Here is a 17811-nt window from a genome sequence, read left to right as displayed (position 1 = left end):
TAGGTGGCGCAGTGGTTAAGAATCCACCTGACAATGCAGAGGTCATGGGTTTGATCCCAGCTCCAGGAAGATCCCACATGCCACGGAACAACTAAGCCCGTGTGCCTAAAATAAAATAAAATTAAAAAGTTCAAATGTTACCTTTGCAGAAAGTTCTTCCCTAATCTCCCTCCAGCAAGGGGCCTCACCCAGTTACTCATCTTGTCACTCGGGTTTTGTCCTAGTGTTTATCACAGTTTCTAATGACCTTGTTTCCTTATTTAGTATCTGTTTGGAGCACAGGTATCTTCTGTGTTCTTTGCTGCTGTATTCCCAGTGCCTGGCATGTAGTAAATGCTCCATAAATGTTTCTGAAAATGCCTGAATGGTGCTCCTCATCATAATAAGGAATGAGGATAAGTTAAGTTTTGGCCAGACAGATCTTGACATTCCTCTGAGGCATCCAAATAGAAACGTCTAGTATACATTTGGAACTAGAGAGGTCTAAGCCACAGAAAGAGGATTAGGAGTTATCTGATGATGGTGGCATATGGAATCACATGAAATGAGGCCATCTGAAGATAGAATGAGAAAACTTGAAGGACATCAACATTTAAAAGTAGCCAGAGGATACTAATAAGAAAAACAATATCAAATTGTACACTTTAAATATATGCAGTTTATTGTGTGTCAATTGTATCTCAATAAAAGTTCTTAAAGAAAAAAAATAAAATTAAAAGCAGCCAGGGGAAAAAGATATATAAAGGATAGTAAGTGAAAAAAAAATTGTATCCTTCCAATTCTACTACATTTTTTAATACAAGTTTTAAAATACTATTGAATATGGTGTTATTTGAAAATTCACTATTGTAAGTCAGGAGACCTGAGTTCTAATCATTCAAATGATGAGATTATATTGAACTGAACACTGGACACTTATGGTAAGGAGTGGGGAAAGCTCACAATGATTTTTCCTTTTCTGGAAATCATCTTAGTATACAAGAGTAGGTGGGCCCCCCAAGCCATGGGCCTCCCTTACCATAGCTGATTTGGGAAGAGGGGTCAGGAGCAGATTAACTATGAATCTAATGAAGCTGTAGCTTCAGAGCACCTCATTGTAAAGGCCCCTTCCATTCTTTAAGAAAGCGCTGCAAAATTGTATATGCTCAAACTGTATAAAACCTCAATCTGCCCCTAGGTGGGATATAAGTAACCCGGTGGAACCATCAAATTGTCTGAGAGCTAGTCTCCAAGGATGGCCCTTTAATGAATAGTATCCAAGCCCTTATGTAACTTTTGAGTCTGGGCTAACTCTATGATTCATTTTTAACCAGTAGAATAGCACAGAAGTGACACCCAAGGCTAGGCTATAACAAGCCTTGCAGCTTCCACCTGTGCCCTTTGGAATGCTCACTCTAGTAGAAGCTAGCTGCCATTTAAGAAGTCTTACTACCCTAAGATTGCCATGCTATTTCAAGATAACCTTATGGAGAGCCTGTTCGGGGAGAGAGAAATACTCAGCCAGCCCCTGGCTGTTCCAGATTATCCCACCACAGATGCCAGACATGGGAGCAAAGAAGTCATCTTGGACATCTAGCCTAGTTGAGCTGAGTTATGATTCCATCCACAACTATCTTTTTTTTTTTTTTTTTTTTTGCTGTGCAGCTTGTGGGAGCCCAGTTCCCTGACCAGGGAATCGCCAATCCACAACTACCATTTGATTGCAACCACAGAAGACCCTAAGCAAGAGCTGTCCAGTTGAGCCCAGTCAGCCCACAGATCTGTGAGATATAAGTTATCGTAAGCCTCTTAAGTCTTGAGGTGAATTGTTATCCAGAGGTAACGGAAAGATTCTCTTTCCTCTGCCTTTAGAATTTGGAACTCAAGACTGGTGGGGCCTGGGAGTTGGTGGCAGATGACAGCAGCCTGAAGGAAAGACCTTCTGCTGAAGTGCTGATTCCCCAAGCCACCTTATGTCCTCTTGCCTTTCCTTGCGGTCCAGTTGTCTAGCTCTTCCTTAAATGCCATGAGGTACTCCAGTATCTTTCCAGTAAATTCCATCATTGGTCTCAGCTAAAATTTTTAACAAATACATCCTAGCAGTCTTATCTGCAGATAAGAAATCTTGAGAGACTAAGCTCTGCTATACTTAAGTCTGTTTGGCACATAGTGGGCACTTAGTAACTGTTTGAATGATTGCATGAATAAATTTCTAGGCAGAACTGGGTTTTTTCTCAAAGAAAAACTCACCCATCAGGCCATTGTTTCTCCTCATGAAAGGTAGTCTCAGAAGAAAATTAACACAGCTGGGACCCAAAGAAAGCTGTTTCTTTATTACTAGTAAGCCCACAGCATTGTAGCAATGACCTGAAGTAGGAAATAGTAAATGATTGGCTAAGAAGTTACCAGATTCAATCAAATACCCCAAGGGAAAGACTCAGGAAAGCAAGACTGTGTATTTCTGAAGTGGTAATGTAGTCAGCTGTGTTAATTTGCCTGAAGATGTTCTAAGACAATGTATCTTCAAACAAACAAAAAATGTTAACAGAAAGAAGGTGAAATATAGGGGAGGTGAGGCCAAAGAACAAGATTTTGACAGTCCTCAGAGAAAAAGCTAAGCCGACCTGCAGGCTTCTGGCAGATACCTAGTAGAAATGAAGATGAGGGCATCCTGTTGACTTGATAATAGCTGTTATGATTCTCTTTCAGTAGACTTTCTCTCTGGTTCTGCGCTTACCAAGCAGGTATCTGATTATGATTTGTTTCATAAGGAGGTAAATGAATGAAGCTGACATTTGGCCTAAAAATTAGTGTTTTGTGAGTTTAATTAATGTGAACCAATTCCTCTGAATTTCATCAATTCTGAGTTGCACATTCAGAATAAGTTTTCTGGACTTAGAAGTCCAAACTTTGAAATATGAGCTCATTCATTTATTCAACAAGTAATTATAGGTTCTGGGGGTATTAACTTCAAGGTATTAAACGACATGCAATTGAAAATAGGGTGTGAGAGTTGGAGATGCTATGGATAAATACATGGACTATATGTATGCTGCTATGATAAATTTTTGAAGCAGAAGTTGAGAATAGAATTTATTCACAGAATTGTGTGTGCTGCTTTTTAAAATAAGGAAGCCAGGAGACAACTGTCTAGAACTCTGTGCTGGGGACTTCATTTTTTCCTTAAAACTAATCTGTGATCCACAAACTAGTCTCTAGGGAAGCCCTATAATCACACATAGCACTATTCCCATCTCACAGATGAGCAGAGTAATGGATCAGTTTGTTGAACAAATTAACATTAAAACCTCTGCCTTCAAGACGCTTCATCATTAAAGCCATAGGAGAGTAAATGACAGCAGAGAAGAAGCAGGGCTGCTTATGGCTTATTTTTAAGTGAAGTGCCGTAAGCACCAGACTCAAAAATTTCATAAAGATGAAATAAGGCAAGGCTGAGGAGGCGGTTTTAATTGCAAATAGCACCAGGTTAAAACTTATAGGGTCTTCCTTGGCGGTCCAGTGGTTAACACTCCATGCAGGTTCCATCCCTGGTCTGGGAACTAAGATCCCACATGCCCCCTCCCCACCGCCCCTCACACGGCCAAAAGAAACCCAAAATACTCATTTATAAAATACCAAAATCACTGATTTGATTTACATTGTTTGATATAGAAACTAATGACTTTTTCCATTTTAACCCTCCTCCTCTAAAGAGCCTACCCAAGACATGAAATGACAGCATCTGTACTCTTTCAACTCCTGTTTTTCCATATGTAACTTTTATATGGTGCCATAAAATCCTAGAATACCTTCCTATTTCTATCATTAAACCAGACAAGCCATACTCTTCCTAGAACTTTACCAATCTCTGACCTCAGATTGTCCATTACAATGCTAGTACCCAATACATTAACCATTTGTTGTCGTGGAGAAAGGAAATTCATTGCGTGGAATGAATTAGGTGGTCTATATTTCTTCAAACTGGTCTCCCAATCTATTTCGTATTCAGGAGCCAACATGATCTTTTAAAAACAGATCTGATTATTTATCCCCTTGCTTAACTTTACCACCTCCCCCAACCAAGCCTGGCTTAATATTCTTTCAATAAATGTTCTACAGATCTCAACTTAATACTTCAGCTAATCCAAGCCTGACTTCAGATCAGATCGTGTTATTAGCACTCTCAAAGCCAGTCTTTTTGTTCATGTCCCTTTTCCCAACAAATGTCAGTCTCCACCACTTGAGAGCAGTGTCAGGTTTGCTTTCTTCTGCCATCCAGAGCCTGGCATAGTAAGGCAGTGTTTTTAAATGGCTCTTACTGTCATCAGGAAGGCTACTTATGGCTACCTCCCAACAATTGTCATACCCCCAATATAACATTAAAGCTCATCACATGGGAGCCACTAAAAGCTCTAGTTCATTTGGTTCACTGATTACTAAGAAACTTCTAACTTAGCAAGTCATATATATGAACCTGCTATCCCAAGTACTTACCAAACTTCTCAAGCCATTTTCACTCTTTAATTTCCTCATCATCCATTTCTTCCTTCACACTCAGCATTACTTTCATCCAAACATTCTTAACAGTCATAGGTGACCTCTCCGTCACCACCTCTCCAGTCTTTCTGTCCAGACTGTGTACTGGTCATGTCTTTAAAATTCTCCCTGCCATCTGTGGTGACAGTATCTTGATTCTGCTGTTCATTCCTGCCCCCTCTAGTTTCAGACATCTCTCAAAACCCTATATGTATCTCTGTATACATACCCTTAAAATAAGTAGCTGCTTTAACATTTCTATTCTGGTAGTTATTTGTATCCATTTCATCACCCATTTTACAGATGAACAAATTAAGGATCAGAAAACTCCTTTATCTAGTAAATGGATGAGTTCCTAAGTTCTTGAATTCAGGTCTTTTGACTCTGAACTTTATGCTCCTTTTTTATTAACCAGACTCCTAAGTCAGCTATTCACAAGCCCAGTCATTTATTTCTAAAGGCCTACTGCAGTGACACTCAAACCAGTCTGTGTGCATTAAACTCCTTTGAAGCTTAGGGAAAATAGTTATCAAGTCTCATCACAGCCAGGAACTGGGTGTACAGCAGGGGGTGGGGTGGGGTGAGGAAAATGAAGAGATGTTGGTCAAAGGGTAGACTTCTGGTTGTTTGAGGATCTAATGTATAGCATGGTGACACTAGTTAACAATACTGTATTTAAAAATTTGGGGTGGGACCAGCTTGCTATTTTGTAGTTACATTGGTTCAAGTTATTTAGCCCATTACATCAAGTATAATTTCTTCATCTTAGCTCACCATAACCTGGTTCATTCTTGCCATCTTCTTTTTAAAACTAACCCCTTCATTACTCAGGTTTTATTCAACTTCTGCACTTCTGATAGTTCCAGAAATTAAGAATGTCATTCCTCCTAAAGTCATTACTTTGAGTAATGGTAATTAAGAGCCTAGATTCTAATCCCAGCTTTGTGATCCTGGGAAGACACACTTTACATCTGTAACATAAAGATGTACACTTAGAAGATGGAATTTCCTTCTAATTTAAAAATTGGGATTGTTAAACTCTAGGGCCTAGTTTGTACCACAAGCTTTTGCATTAATATATTCCTTTATAAGAACATTTTATTGGCTAAATTGATTTTATAAACTTAGGAAAGCTTTGTATTTATGTACAAACATGATTATACAAAAATGGCAAGGCCTTGGGAAATAGCCTGTTGTAATGATACTTGAATTCAAGTCTCCCAGAACAGCTGTGAGGTCCTAGGTCACAGCCCCCTAGTTATCTGTTTTTCTGTATTTGTAACCTGCTCTGTGTTCCTTACAGATCATCAAAAGGGAAGACAATGTGAAAAAAGTGTACCTGTAAACAAGGCACTATACATATATAAGTTGTTATATTATATTGTTTCTAATGGCTGATAAAATATCACCAAAGAAAAGTGCTTCCATAAAAGTTTTATTTTTCCCCACAACAACCCTGTGAGGTAGGGTGATCAGGGCATTTGAAGATGAGAAAACTAAATCTACATTACTTGTTCACGGCTATACTGCATAGTAAATATGTAGAAATTAAATTGAATATTTTAAATGTTCATGACTTTTTATTGATTCATGTGGAAAAAGGCAGAGAGAATATTAACTCCCCCCTACCCTAATGCCAAAAGGACACTGCCTTGAAAAATCCCATTTCAAAAGATGAAAGTAGTATTTCATTGCTTATTTCTACAAAGATTTATAAAATAAAAAAATAGTGAAATATTTTACAGTTAATATATATAATGGTCTCATTCAGGGATATGTCCTTCAGCTGTGTATATGATCAACTATTCCAAGTCCTAGAAATGCAAACTCTTAAAAAGTATGAAAGACAAGAATGATAATGAGCAGTAGCCTCAGAATTCTTTATTATTCCTCCATGTATCTTGAATAAGTTCTGTGAAATCTGGTCCCAGTTTAAAAAAAAAAAAAAAAAAAAAAGACCCTACCACAAAGAGATATCTGGTAAACTTAATTTTGTTGCCTAGTATCAAACCACTGTCACATTAAGTAAAGCAGTGATTTCCCAAATCTATTAGAATCACTTGGAGAGCTTTTCAAAAATACAGAACTCTCAGGCCCCACTCTAGACCCAGTGAGACAATTTTGCAGAGGTCAGGCCTCAGGAATCTGTATTTCAAAAGCTCCACAGAGTAATTCTAATGAAGTAGGTTTGGGAACCACTGATGTATTTTAAAATACTGATAATTAATCCATAAAGTAAGTATAAACTTGGTGGTCTCCTCTCCCCTTTTTAAAAATTTCTCAAAACACATTATACTCCCGGAACTCTTGCCCCTGGGCAAGTAATTTCAAGATAAAGAGAAACATTTTATTAAGATGTATCCTAGTGCGTGAGATTTGGATTCCAATAATAATTTAAGTAGCATTTAAATATAAGATACTGAGTTCTGTGGTTCTCATTCTGAAATTTTAAAATGTATTTTATACAGGTTCCTAATCAGGCTTTTAACTCAGGGGGAAGACATGAAAAGTAATGACATAATCAAGCACATAAGCACTGAAAAAATATACTCAAAAATAGCTCATGAGAGGAATAAGAAAGTGAATGAATGACAACCTAAGGCCTTTTGGCCCATACATTTTTGTTCCCAGTCCACTCTTCCCCTATAAGGGGAAATAAAATAAACATTCTTTCCTAGTTGCTTGGCATAGTTATTCGGTGGGTGACTATTAACACTAAGTTAATTTAGATACAAGATTAAAAGAGATAACAAATAAATACCTAGGAAGACAGAGAAATCAGGTCAGCAAACCTTAACTAGCTAATGATGTAGTATATAACACCATCATGTTAGTACAATTAAATGAAAGCTTCAGTGTCCTTTACATTTCAGCTTTATGTGATTGACACAAGATGTGGAAAAGATCTGGTCCTTATGACGAAGTCTGTGCTCGCTGTAAAGATTTGTAGGAATAATGAAATGCTTTCTTCATTGATGAGATGAAGTCTCTGTTTTTCAGGCAAGTTGACTGAACAAAACAATGAAAAACAAACTTCTTTAGATGGCTGAATGAAAGTAATATCTAGTTGAAAAAGTCATTGGCCAAAGATAACTTTTTTTAAAAAATGATTCTATGTTTAACCATCCCCTCCCCGCCAAACCCCCAAAACAAACAAACCAGGAAAACCAGAGAAATATAAAAAAACAATGTACACATCCATTTTCACTGACAGTTACAAGAAAATAGCCATTTATAGAAGTTACAATGCTTTCAACAAATCCCACCCCCCCCCCCCCCAAATTCTGGGAAACAAGATAAAGCCATCGGGTAAATAAATATACATACTAGCTAATATAAAACAATTTATGCTTTTAAATTGTCGTCAACTCTCTTTTAAGACCCAAGGAGAAATATGGTGCTATAAATCTGATTAGGGCTACATATATTACATGGAATTAAAAAACACAACTGATTAAAACATCCTAACAATAATACAAATATTTAAAAGAATGTCTTTAAAAGTCAGACATTTACCACTGGAAATATCACAATTATAATATGTACTTCAGAGTTGTAATGTGTATATAGGTCACTTTTGCTGTGTCTTATCAGGTATCCATCTCTCCTGCATTTACTAGAGTCAGTTTTTAAGAGTTCATGTTTCCTGTGTGAACTGAAGGGGCTGGGCACATCTCAATTCATAAACACCTCCATTTAACTAAATGGAAGTGTTTAAGATAACACCTACCAACAGATAAAGAAGATAAAACATATTAAAGTTGAAGGAAGTTGGATAATTGTCTCTGTAACTTATTTTAAATGTTGTATTAATAACAAATTTAAAATGACTCAAGTCAAGTAATGAAGAAAAATATATTAAATTGATCTCAAGAAATTTTCTCAGGCCATATAAAATTTTCCCTTAGTTTATTTCTTTACAGAATCTTGTTAGGCTTGATTCATTTGTCAGTCTATTTAAAGGAACTCTCCTAGCAGGGGATCAAAAACAGCTTTACCAATAAAAGATGATTAAAAGTTGTTTTTAAAGTGCCTGTAGGCACAATGGTATATATAGGTGCTTACATTTCCCTTTCAGTTGTGGGAAAGCCCATTGAGACTGTATCTACTTAATCAGAAAAGCTTTCAGCAATTATAATGCAAGCTGAAAGTTTAGATCCTGTATAAGTTTGGGGTTTTGCTGTTTGAACATAAGAAGGGAGCAAGGAGAAATGTAACCAGGTTCACAATTTTGAGCAAGAGCATATGTAAAGGTAACGTATGTACATTTTATTTCAAGAAAGACAGAAGACAAACAGCATAAAGATGCCCAGATGCCCTAAAGATAAATACATTTCAAAGATTCTCATTAAAATGAATCTGTAGTATTTTTTTCCTGCAAGCAAAATACCTTTCTTTAAATTAAAAACAAACAAAAAACCCCCAGTATTCTGAATTGCAAATGCTTTTTGCTTTTTTTTTTTTGCAGAAAATCTGCCATGATTATTTTTTTAATGAATAAGGATTTTCCACAAAACAGGCTTGCTCTACATGCTAGATTTTTAAACAGTTCAGTGACACAATATGCTAACTACATACACAACAGATAATATAGTAAGAAAACACTCAACCTGATGAAAAGTTAAAATCTTCATTAATACACTGAAAATTGACATAACTCATGCCTTTAAAATCAAAAATACAAAAATTAAATGTTTTCCTAAAAAGATTTCCTTATTTTAAGGATTCATTTGAAAATGAAGCTGCATGTATTTTGTACAATAAGTTGTACAAGTAAACAGGTAATATACATAAAAAATTAAGTGACATACTCCTCAATTATCAGTTGTCCACCTTTAATTTCCAATACTGTACTTTCTTAACAAGCATACAAAATATCAAACTTCTCTTTAGAAAAAGTGCCGTTCTTTGACATCCTTTACACAAAAACAGTCTGAGCCTGTGGCATGTTAATGCAGTTGAGAGGCAAAGCATACTAACTTTTACAAATTCTACCTTCCATAAAAAGCCTCCCGAAAGAGATTACACGCCACTATAAAAATATCAACCTCTTGTGGTAGCTGCATTAGAGAACCAAGGCTTGAAGACTATTTTCATATAGCATAGAAAACCACTATGAGAACATATTAACTGCATTGGTGGCTTGGGAGTTTACTGTGCCACAGGATTATGCATAGCTACTGTAAGGTACCAAGACTGTTACACAGAGTTTTAAATTGATTGTAACCGAGAGCATAACAGAGGTACTACCAGCCCATGCAAAAATAACTAAAAATACTGAATCACTGTGCTGAATACTTCATTCCTGGAGAAAACCAAAGGCATCAGTAACCAAATCAAGCCCAACAGGTGACCAAACTTATTCTCCTCAAAGATTGGTGAGCACAGTGAAGTCTGAGGTATACCTTTATCCATCAAATCTGTGTGCCACTGCAAGATATTACCACTTGGGAACACATGCCATCACAATGGTTTAAATCTTTTGAATATTAGTCATTCATATATTCTTATCTACCCAAGTCTCTTGATTTTTGAAAAGATTTCACCTACAGTAGAATATTACAGAAACAAAATATAAATGCATGTTCTTTCTAAATGAAACTTACATGGACTAAAAGTAGAGAATATTTTTAAACAAATATACAATATGCAGGCAGACAAAGCAGGAAAACGGCCATTCAAATGTATAATAAAAAACTAAAAATTGACTATTTCCAGAAAACTATGAAGCGCCTCAACTAAAAGGAATGCATAATGAAATTCTAATCTAATACAGGTCAAAAATGTAAAAAGGTTATAAACCTTAACAGGAAAAATAAAACAACTTTTACTGGCCATTCCTGTTGAAATGAGAATTTTAAAGTAACAGAAAAGTGGCTACAAACCCACTTAGAGCACCAAACAGAGAGAAAATAAAAGTCCATTTTCATCTCTGTTATTATCATAAAATCCTGTGTGACTACAGGTCAAACTGCTGGTGGCAGAAACAGAATTCTTTATAAACTGCAGATGTCCTGTACATAAAAAAATTTTCACTGAAGTTGCACTAGTTCTAAAGACTCTTCTGTTTTAGCCTACCTACTGTATGTATTCAATCTGAGATAAAGTCTCTTTCTGTAACCCTTGATTATTATTGGGCACCAAGATAAGAAAAGCAAGACGGGGTACAAAAATGCAAAATTTCAACAGTAATGGCAATGTTTTTGTCTTAGTCCAAAAGGGTCCTGCATTCTCTCCCCCTTCAGTGATTTGACAAGTCTTTGTACTTAATCTGGGGGCAGCAAATCATGCAAGCGAAATCGGTCTCTGATGTGTGGTCGAACATCTTCATTCTGTGTGGAGAAATAGACATTTTAAAAGCCACATAATTTCAAAGACATGATCCTCATAACATTATGAACATTCTTACTTTGCAAACAAACTACACCACATTTACATTATTTTGTTTGCCACATAAAAAGATACTACACAGAAGCAGTTTACTTAAATTTAGATTTCTTAAAAAAAAAAAAGCTAAAAAAAGCCTGTCATTAATGTTTTAATTTTTTAAGAACAAGTATGCAATAAGAAGCCAAACCAAAAGACAGATAAAGCATTAAGCCAATGAATTCTACTTTATACAGTGGTCTTAAAATTAATCCATGCATGTAGTGGAAAAAATTCCCAGAATATAGTTTCAATACCATAAGCATTAATTCTAGACCTGAACTATGAAATCAATGTAACACAACTAGTTAGTGACTTGCAAGAGGAAGTCTGGTGAAATGAAACATTCGATGTATAAATTTTAAAATACGGAAAACATAATTTTAATATAATTTGTAAGGTTCAAAAATGCTTATCTTTTTTCAATCTCTGCCCTAATCTCCCACCATGTTGACTTAAAAAGTTAGTACACATAAAGCAATTGAAAAAGATTTATTTCAATAGAGTTAAAGCAACAAAAACCAAACAAAAAGATAAATAAGATATACTTACCAGTTCTACTAGCTTCTCCAGAAATGGAATCAATTTTAGAAGTTCATTGTCATTTTTATCCATAAACCAGCTTTCTATAGGGATTCCATTAGATAGCTAAAATGATAAATAAGTAATTAACTATTTTCATTTACATTTTGCCTACTCTGGAAAAGCTTAAAAATGTAAGGTTTTAGTAAACATTAATCTGTAAGTTCCTTTAAAAAGGGCATGCCATCAGAGTTTATGCCTGTCATATTCTTTGACAACTCAGTAGTGCAAGAGATTGATGTTAAGGAATAAACTGAAACCTAATTGGTTTTTCAGAGTAATTTCTTCTTAGCATATATAAAACTTAAGAAATATTCATTAAAACAAGTTTTGCATTAACATAACCAAAAACATTATTCATTCAAGAAATATTATTGGTCAATGCTAGGCATTTTGAATAAAGGAATATTGCCAATCTAAACAGAGAACACTATTAGAAAGGATATATTCTTACACAGGGACTGTGTCCCATTCATTATTTTATTCCCAACAACTAGCAAGATAACCTGAAACATAGTAGCAACACAACAAATTGATTCAATGATATTTCGCTGAAGTTCAAAAACAAAAATACAAATCATATTTGTTTTATATTAAATATTCTCTAGGATAAAATATCTTTTAACATTTATGTAGAACACTGTGTTTGAAATGGAGGATAACTGAAATAATTTTATTTATGAACCAATTCTTAAAAACATTATTTCAAAATGCCTCCAAACAAAAGTAGTGACCTAAACTGAACATATTTCAATACATATGCAATTTTTGCCCTTGTATTCTTTCTTACGTTTTGTTATGGACCTTTTTAAACACAGAAGTTAAGGGCAAATCTTGTTTCATTTACACCCAACCCACTTTCCACCATCCCAATTCTGCACTGATTTATTCTGAAGAAAACCTCAGTCATATCACATGAACATACTCATAATGTAAAATACATCTTGCAAGGATGGCTCATCTCTTGTCTGTCTACCCATCTATGCCATGCTGTGTGGCCTGCGGGATCCTAGTTCCCTGACCAGGAAAGGAACCTGGGCCCTCAACAGTGAAAGCGCCCAGTCCTAACCACTGGACCACCAGGGAATACCCTCTAGTTGAATTTATATTTCTAAGAATCATTGACAAGGGTACAAATATATTGACAAAATAGTCTAAGAAAAGATTTTAGAATGTCAAATCAAACAGACCAGAAGAACACGGTTAAGTTATTTGTAATTCTCAAACATGTTTACACTTAAATTACTGATTTAACAACAGGTAAGAATGCTATTAAATGATGTACATCTTATAGTACCTTCTTAGAGATTTATTGGGTTGGCCAAGAAGGTTCATTCGGTTTTTTCCATAAGATGGCTCTAGTAGCACTCAGCTGTCTTTAACTTCATTCAAAACAATTTTGTTAGACTGTATGTGACAGCTGTCATATCAGCGTGCATTTAAAAAGACATCAAAATTGGTGAATTTTTGTGTAGCCATTTTAGTACTGAAGATGGAAGAAGAAAAGCAACATTTTCAGCATGTTACACTTTATTATTTCAAGAAAGGTAAAAACACAACTGAAATGGAAAAAAAGATCTGTGGAGTGTATGGAGAAGGTGCTGTGACTGATCAAAGGTGGCAAAAGTGGTTTGCAAAAATTTTGTGCTGGAGATTTCTCCCTGGATGATGCTCACGGTCAGGGAGACCAGTCAAAGTTGATAGTGATCAAATCACGACGTTAATTGAGAACAATCAGCATTATACCACACAGGAGATAGCCAATACTCAAAACACGCAAATCAAGCACTGAAAATCATTTGCACCAGCTTCGTTATGTTCATCGCTTTGATGTTTAGGTTACATGTAACTTAAGTGAAAACAACCTTCTTGACTGTATTTCCGCATGTGATTCTCTACTGCAACGTAATGAAGATGTTCCATTTTTAAAACAAATTGTGACGGGCAAAGAAAAGTGGATACTGTACAATGATACGGAACAGAAGAGATCAAGGGGCAAGCAAAATGAACCACCACCAACCACACCAAAGGCTGGTCTTCATCCAAAGAAGGTGATGTCGTGTATATGGTGGGATTGGAATGGAGTCCTTTATTATGAGCTCCTTCTGGAAAACCAAACAATCAATTTCAAGTACTGCTCCTAATTAGACCAACTGAAAGTGGCACTTGATGAAAAGCATCCAGAATTAGTCAACAGAAAATGCATAATCTTCTATCAGGATAATGCAAGACCACATGTTTCTTTAATGACCAGGCAAAAACTGTCACAGCTTGGCTGGGAAGTTCTGATTCATCCCCCGTTGTTCACCAGATACTGCATCTTCGGATTTCCACTTATTTTGGTCTTTACAAAATTCTCTTAAGGGAAAAAATCTGAATTCCCTGGCAGACTATAAAAGGCACCTGTAACAGTTCTTTGCTCAAAAAGATAAAAAGTTTTGGGGAGATGGAATTATGAAGTTGCCTGAAAAATGGCAGAAGGCAGTGGAACTAAAGGGTGACTACATTGTTCAATAAAGTTCTTGGTGAAAATGAAAAATGTGTCTTTTATTTTTACTTAAAAACCGAAGGCACTTTTTGGCCAATCCAATACTACTACAGGTTTACTACTCAGATTTTTATGTATAACTTCATTTAAAAGAAAATTTTCCACGAGGAATATACTAATTTGGCATTTCTAATTCTGAAAGATGACACCAAACAGGGAAATTCTACCAGTGAAAATTCTGTTGTCCCATCATATTGTTTGGCAGCATTTGTCTGAGTTTGTTTAGCAACTCTGTTCCTACCTGATATGCAAAGGCTTGTGGTGAGTTGTCAATTATTATAGTTTTTGAAAGATCTCTTCCAAGGATATTTAAGTCCTTTATATAGTTTCCTTGTACACAAACACAATGTTCGCGGAAAAGCCGGTGCCTAAACATAAAAGTAAAAACAAATTAACTAAAAAGAAAAAAAATATATATATATACATATCTGTAAAAAGCACAACATATACTAAAACATACACACAATACATATACCATAGGCTTTACAAGTTAAGCCTTATCATTTTCTCTCACAAAGGAAATTCAAATACAAGTGTGGGCCTAAGCTTTGGGCTATAGTTTCATTATAAAAATTCTTAGCAATTACTGAAACCTTACAACCAAATATTACCATGCCTTAAAGAACTTTGGTTTATCCCAAAATGTTATATTAAATGATAAAGAGGGATTAAAAACTCTGTAAATTGTTTTTGTAATTTATTTACCCAGGAAAGCTCAGTTCAGATGCAGCATCTAGTTGTCATCGAGGTCCTGCTTTTTAACCAATTTTCCAGATGGTTGACTGAGGCACAAGGAGGTCAAGTGACTTGCCCAAGGTCACACAGTAAGTCAGTGGTTAGCCCCGCATTGGAACCCAGGATCCTCCTGGCTCCCAGGCCTTTGCTCTAACCAGAAGACCACACAGCCTCCCTATCCCTGCACATGCCAGAATAGAAAATATAAGAAGGAATGTTCCGTGTTGGCATTAAAAAAAAAATGTTTTTAGTTTCTCTTATAGTTTTTGAGGAAAGGTGCAGAGGCCAAAACATTCCATCATTTCAACTTTTCCCAAACACCCATCTTTATTTTAATTGTGTGCGCGCGTGTGTGTGCGCGCGCGTATGTCATCATTTGAAAAAACAAGGATTGAATGAAACGATGAATTCAGATTTAAGTATTAGAAATGTAAGCTGATCTTTCACCAATGAAACTGGAAAATGCTGTATCATTTTAAAAAGCTATTAAAAGTTTATAATAATATATACTTGTAATAATTATATAATCTCCATTTAGCACTCAAAATATTAGTTTCTGAATGTTACTAATAACTGATATGGATCACCTCAAAATACTCCACTTGCATACATTAATAATTTGGTAGTTTGGCTTCCTTGTGTCTTAATCCCACTATACAATTTTTCAGGAGCTAGGGCTTACACATACCTATATTTTTAATTATCCAATTTCAAGAAAAGGGCATTTTCTACCAAAAAACTCTGTCATAGCTCTAACAACAACAAAGCTGATATTTTAAGCAGTGCCAGTGGTGATGGAAAAGAGGAAGAATTTTAAAACCACACAAAATGTAGCATAAACAGTTACTTCTCCCTTATTACAAAGAATGCTTTTAATTAAATGATCATCTACCTCTGAAAGTTTTAAACAGTCCCACTTGGAAAAAATAAGAGTAGGCAAGAGAATTTAAGTCCTGGTTGGACCTAAATAAGATTCCATATTTTATTTGTATAAACATTTAGATACGAGGAAATTGGAGAGGCAGATACAACATGTACCTGCAAGTGACTACTGATAACTCTTCTCCAGTAGCAACAAACTCACCAGACACAGGAGACAGCTGAATGTGTATATGGATACTAACAATTATTTTAATCAGATTATACTAAACACTTTTCAGTTATTCAGGAATCTGAGGGTCAACAGCATGTACTTGCAGTTTTAGAAAGAAACTACTTTTGCTAGTCGTCAAATATGTATTTGGACTCATGGGATTCAGAGATCATAGGAATTTCTGAGTCTGCCTTGTCACCAACACAGATGATTCCCTATAGCATTCTAATGCATTCAGTATACTGTTCAAAAAGTTTTTCCTGTTTTAAGTCTTTTTCAAAATACAACTAGATAAAACAAATTTAAACTCCCAAACGTGCAGACTGATAAAACTAGTTTAAAAGAGGGCTTTTAATTTGTAACATTATAACTGCATGACTATGATTTGTTCCCTAGTAAAATGAAAGCTCCAAGAGGGAAGGGCTTGTGTTGCTCACCACTGTTCCCTGGAACACTGGAGGTGCTGAATAGAATTCTTCAGAATCAATGAAGTCATCAGAGCAAAGGCACTTGTATGCTTTTATTAAAGTTAGGTAAAATGAACATAAACTATAATATACTTTTATGAAAAGAAAATGCCACTTTCATTTGTGTGTCTGAAGCTTGTTTTATATGGAAGATAAAATGGAAACTGACTACAGGACAAATTTTGATCCTTTAGATTAAAAAAAAAAAACAAGTTCTATTTACAAGGGAAAAATCTCCTAAATGTGGACATTAGGAAAAAAGCCTTTCACCACAGTTGAAACCACTCAATAATAAAGGTACTATTAACAGCAGAAATTAAGTTTAGGATTTTCCACTAAGACAATATGGGAGAAAGTATTCAAGAAAATAATGAATACCCAGCTACTAAAGCTTTTAGGAGCCTTTTGTGGCATCTCTCTCAGCTCATGATCAAAACTCAAAGATTAACTCCTATATATTAGAGGATGTGGCAAGATTGCTGAGTCTTGGTATTTCACTTCAGTTGATAGAAAAAATGAAACTAATTTTCAAATTGTTTTATTAAATTACCCAAAGCATTCCTACCTAACCAGGAACACACTGCATCTGCTGGCTCAGGACACACACAAGGAACTGAGTCCAGATCAGGATAACCTGAGTGACTAAACCAACTGCAATTTCCAATTAGATTTCATGTAACATTTTCTTCCTATGGAAGATAAATTTGCTCTTGAAAAAAAGCAAAAGAGTTGAATTTGATCCTTTTTGTTAAAATTAACTTTTATCTCTCTATGCCATTAAAAAGATGACATAACATGCATTATCTCAGAGACATAAGGAAGTGAAAATATCATGCACACAGTGAAAAATTCCACATACCCCCAATCTCCCCCCAATCCCAAAAGAAGTGAGGATACAGATGTACAAGGGAATAAATACATTTGATCTTTGTATCCTTTAAAGAACGTCTGTCTGGGGTTAAATAATTAGGAACTCTTAAAGAGTTTTGGGGCTTAAAAAAAAATTCACTTATTTTCACCAGTTAACACACAAATCTCTATATATGCAGCCAACTGAAAATGGCTATCAAAATTAAGTAGAATCATAGTAATTTCATAGATCAGTGTGACAGACATTTCCACTATTTCTTAATTAAATTTACCTGACCAGTTGCTTTTTAGGGTCTAGTATGTTCAGTAACTTGTCTGCATACACCTTCTTAGAAGCAGTAAAAAGAATGATCTACAAATTCAGGGGAAAAGAAGTAATCATTATACATGATCTAAATATGGGTACTATAATGAATAAAATTAAAATACTTATATAATTAGCTTAAGTATGTTTACCTCATACATCTGAGACATTCTTTCCAGGAATTCCCTGAAGAATGGTCTTAATCTCACGTAAACCTGAAAAAATACAAAGACAGCCTTCAGCGAATAAATATATAAAACAGAAACAACTT

At 35.3% G+C, this 17811-nt stretch overlaps 1 protein-coding gene across 4 annotated transcripts in view; it reads right to left on the bottom strand.

Annotated features, from left to right (window-relative positions):
* Window positions 1–8763: 8763 nt before the first annotated feature.
* The window catches only part of CTDSPL2 (CTD small phosphatase like 2), a 78012-nt gene continuing 68964 nt past the window's right edge, over window positions 8764–17811 (bottom strand). For 3 of the 4 annotated variants that reach the window (XM_057722232.1, XM_057722231.1, XM_057722230.1), the window contains exons 9-13: window positions 17693–17755; window positions 17509–17588; window positions 14313–14439; window positions 11494–11589; window positions 8764–10847 (exon numbers count right to left, since the gene is read on the bottom strand). In XM_057722232.1, coding sequence (XP_057578215.1) covers window positions 10782–10847; window positions 11494–11589; window positions 14313–14439; window positions 17509–17588; window positions 17693–17755 — 432 coding nt within the window. In that variant the 3' untranslated portion in view covers window positions 8764–10781. Of the gene's footprint in view, window positions 10848–11493; window positions 11590–14312; window positions 14440–14776; window positions 14988–17508; window positions 17589–17692; window positions 17756–17811 lie in introns of those variants that run through there. The other variant, XR_009051377.1, reaches the window with a different exon arrangement.

The sequence above is a fragment of the Hippopotamus amphibius genome, chromosome 2 (assembly GCF_030028045.1).
Source record: "Hippopotamus amphibius kiboko isolate mHipAmp2 chromosome 2, mHipAmp2.hap2, whole genome shotgun sequence".
NCBI classification, from domain to species: domain Eukaryota; kingdom Metazoa; phylum Chordata; class Mammalia; order Artiodactyla; family Hippopotamidae; genus Hippopotamus; species Hippopotamus amphibius.
The sequence above is the reverse complement of the archived record's forward strand: the minus strand, read 5'-3'. Positions and strand labels throughout refer to the sequence as shown.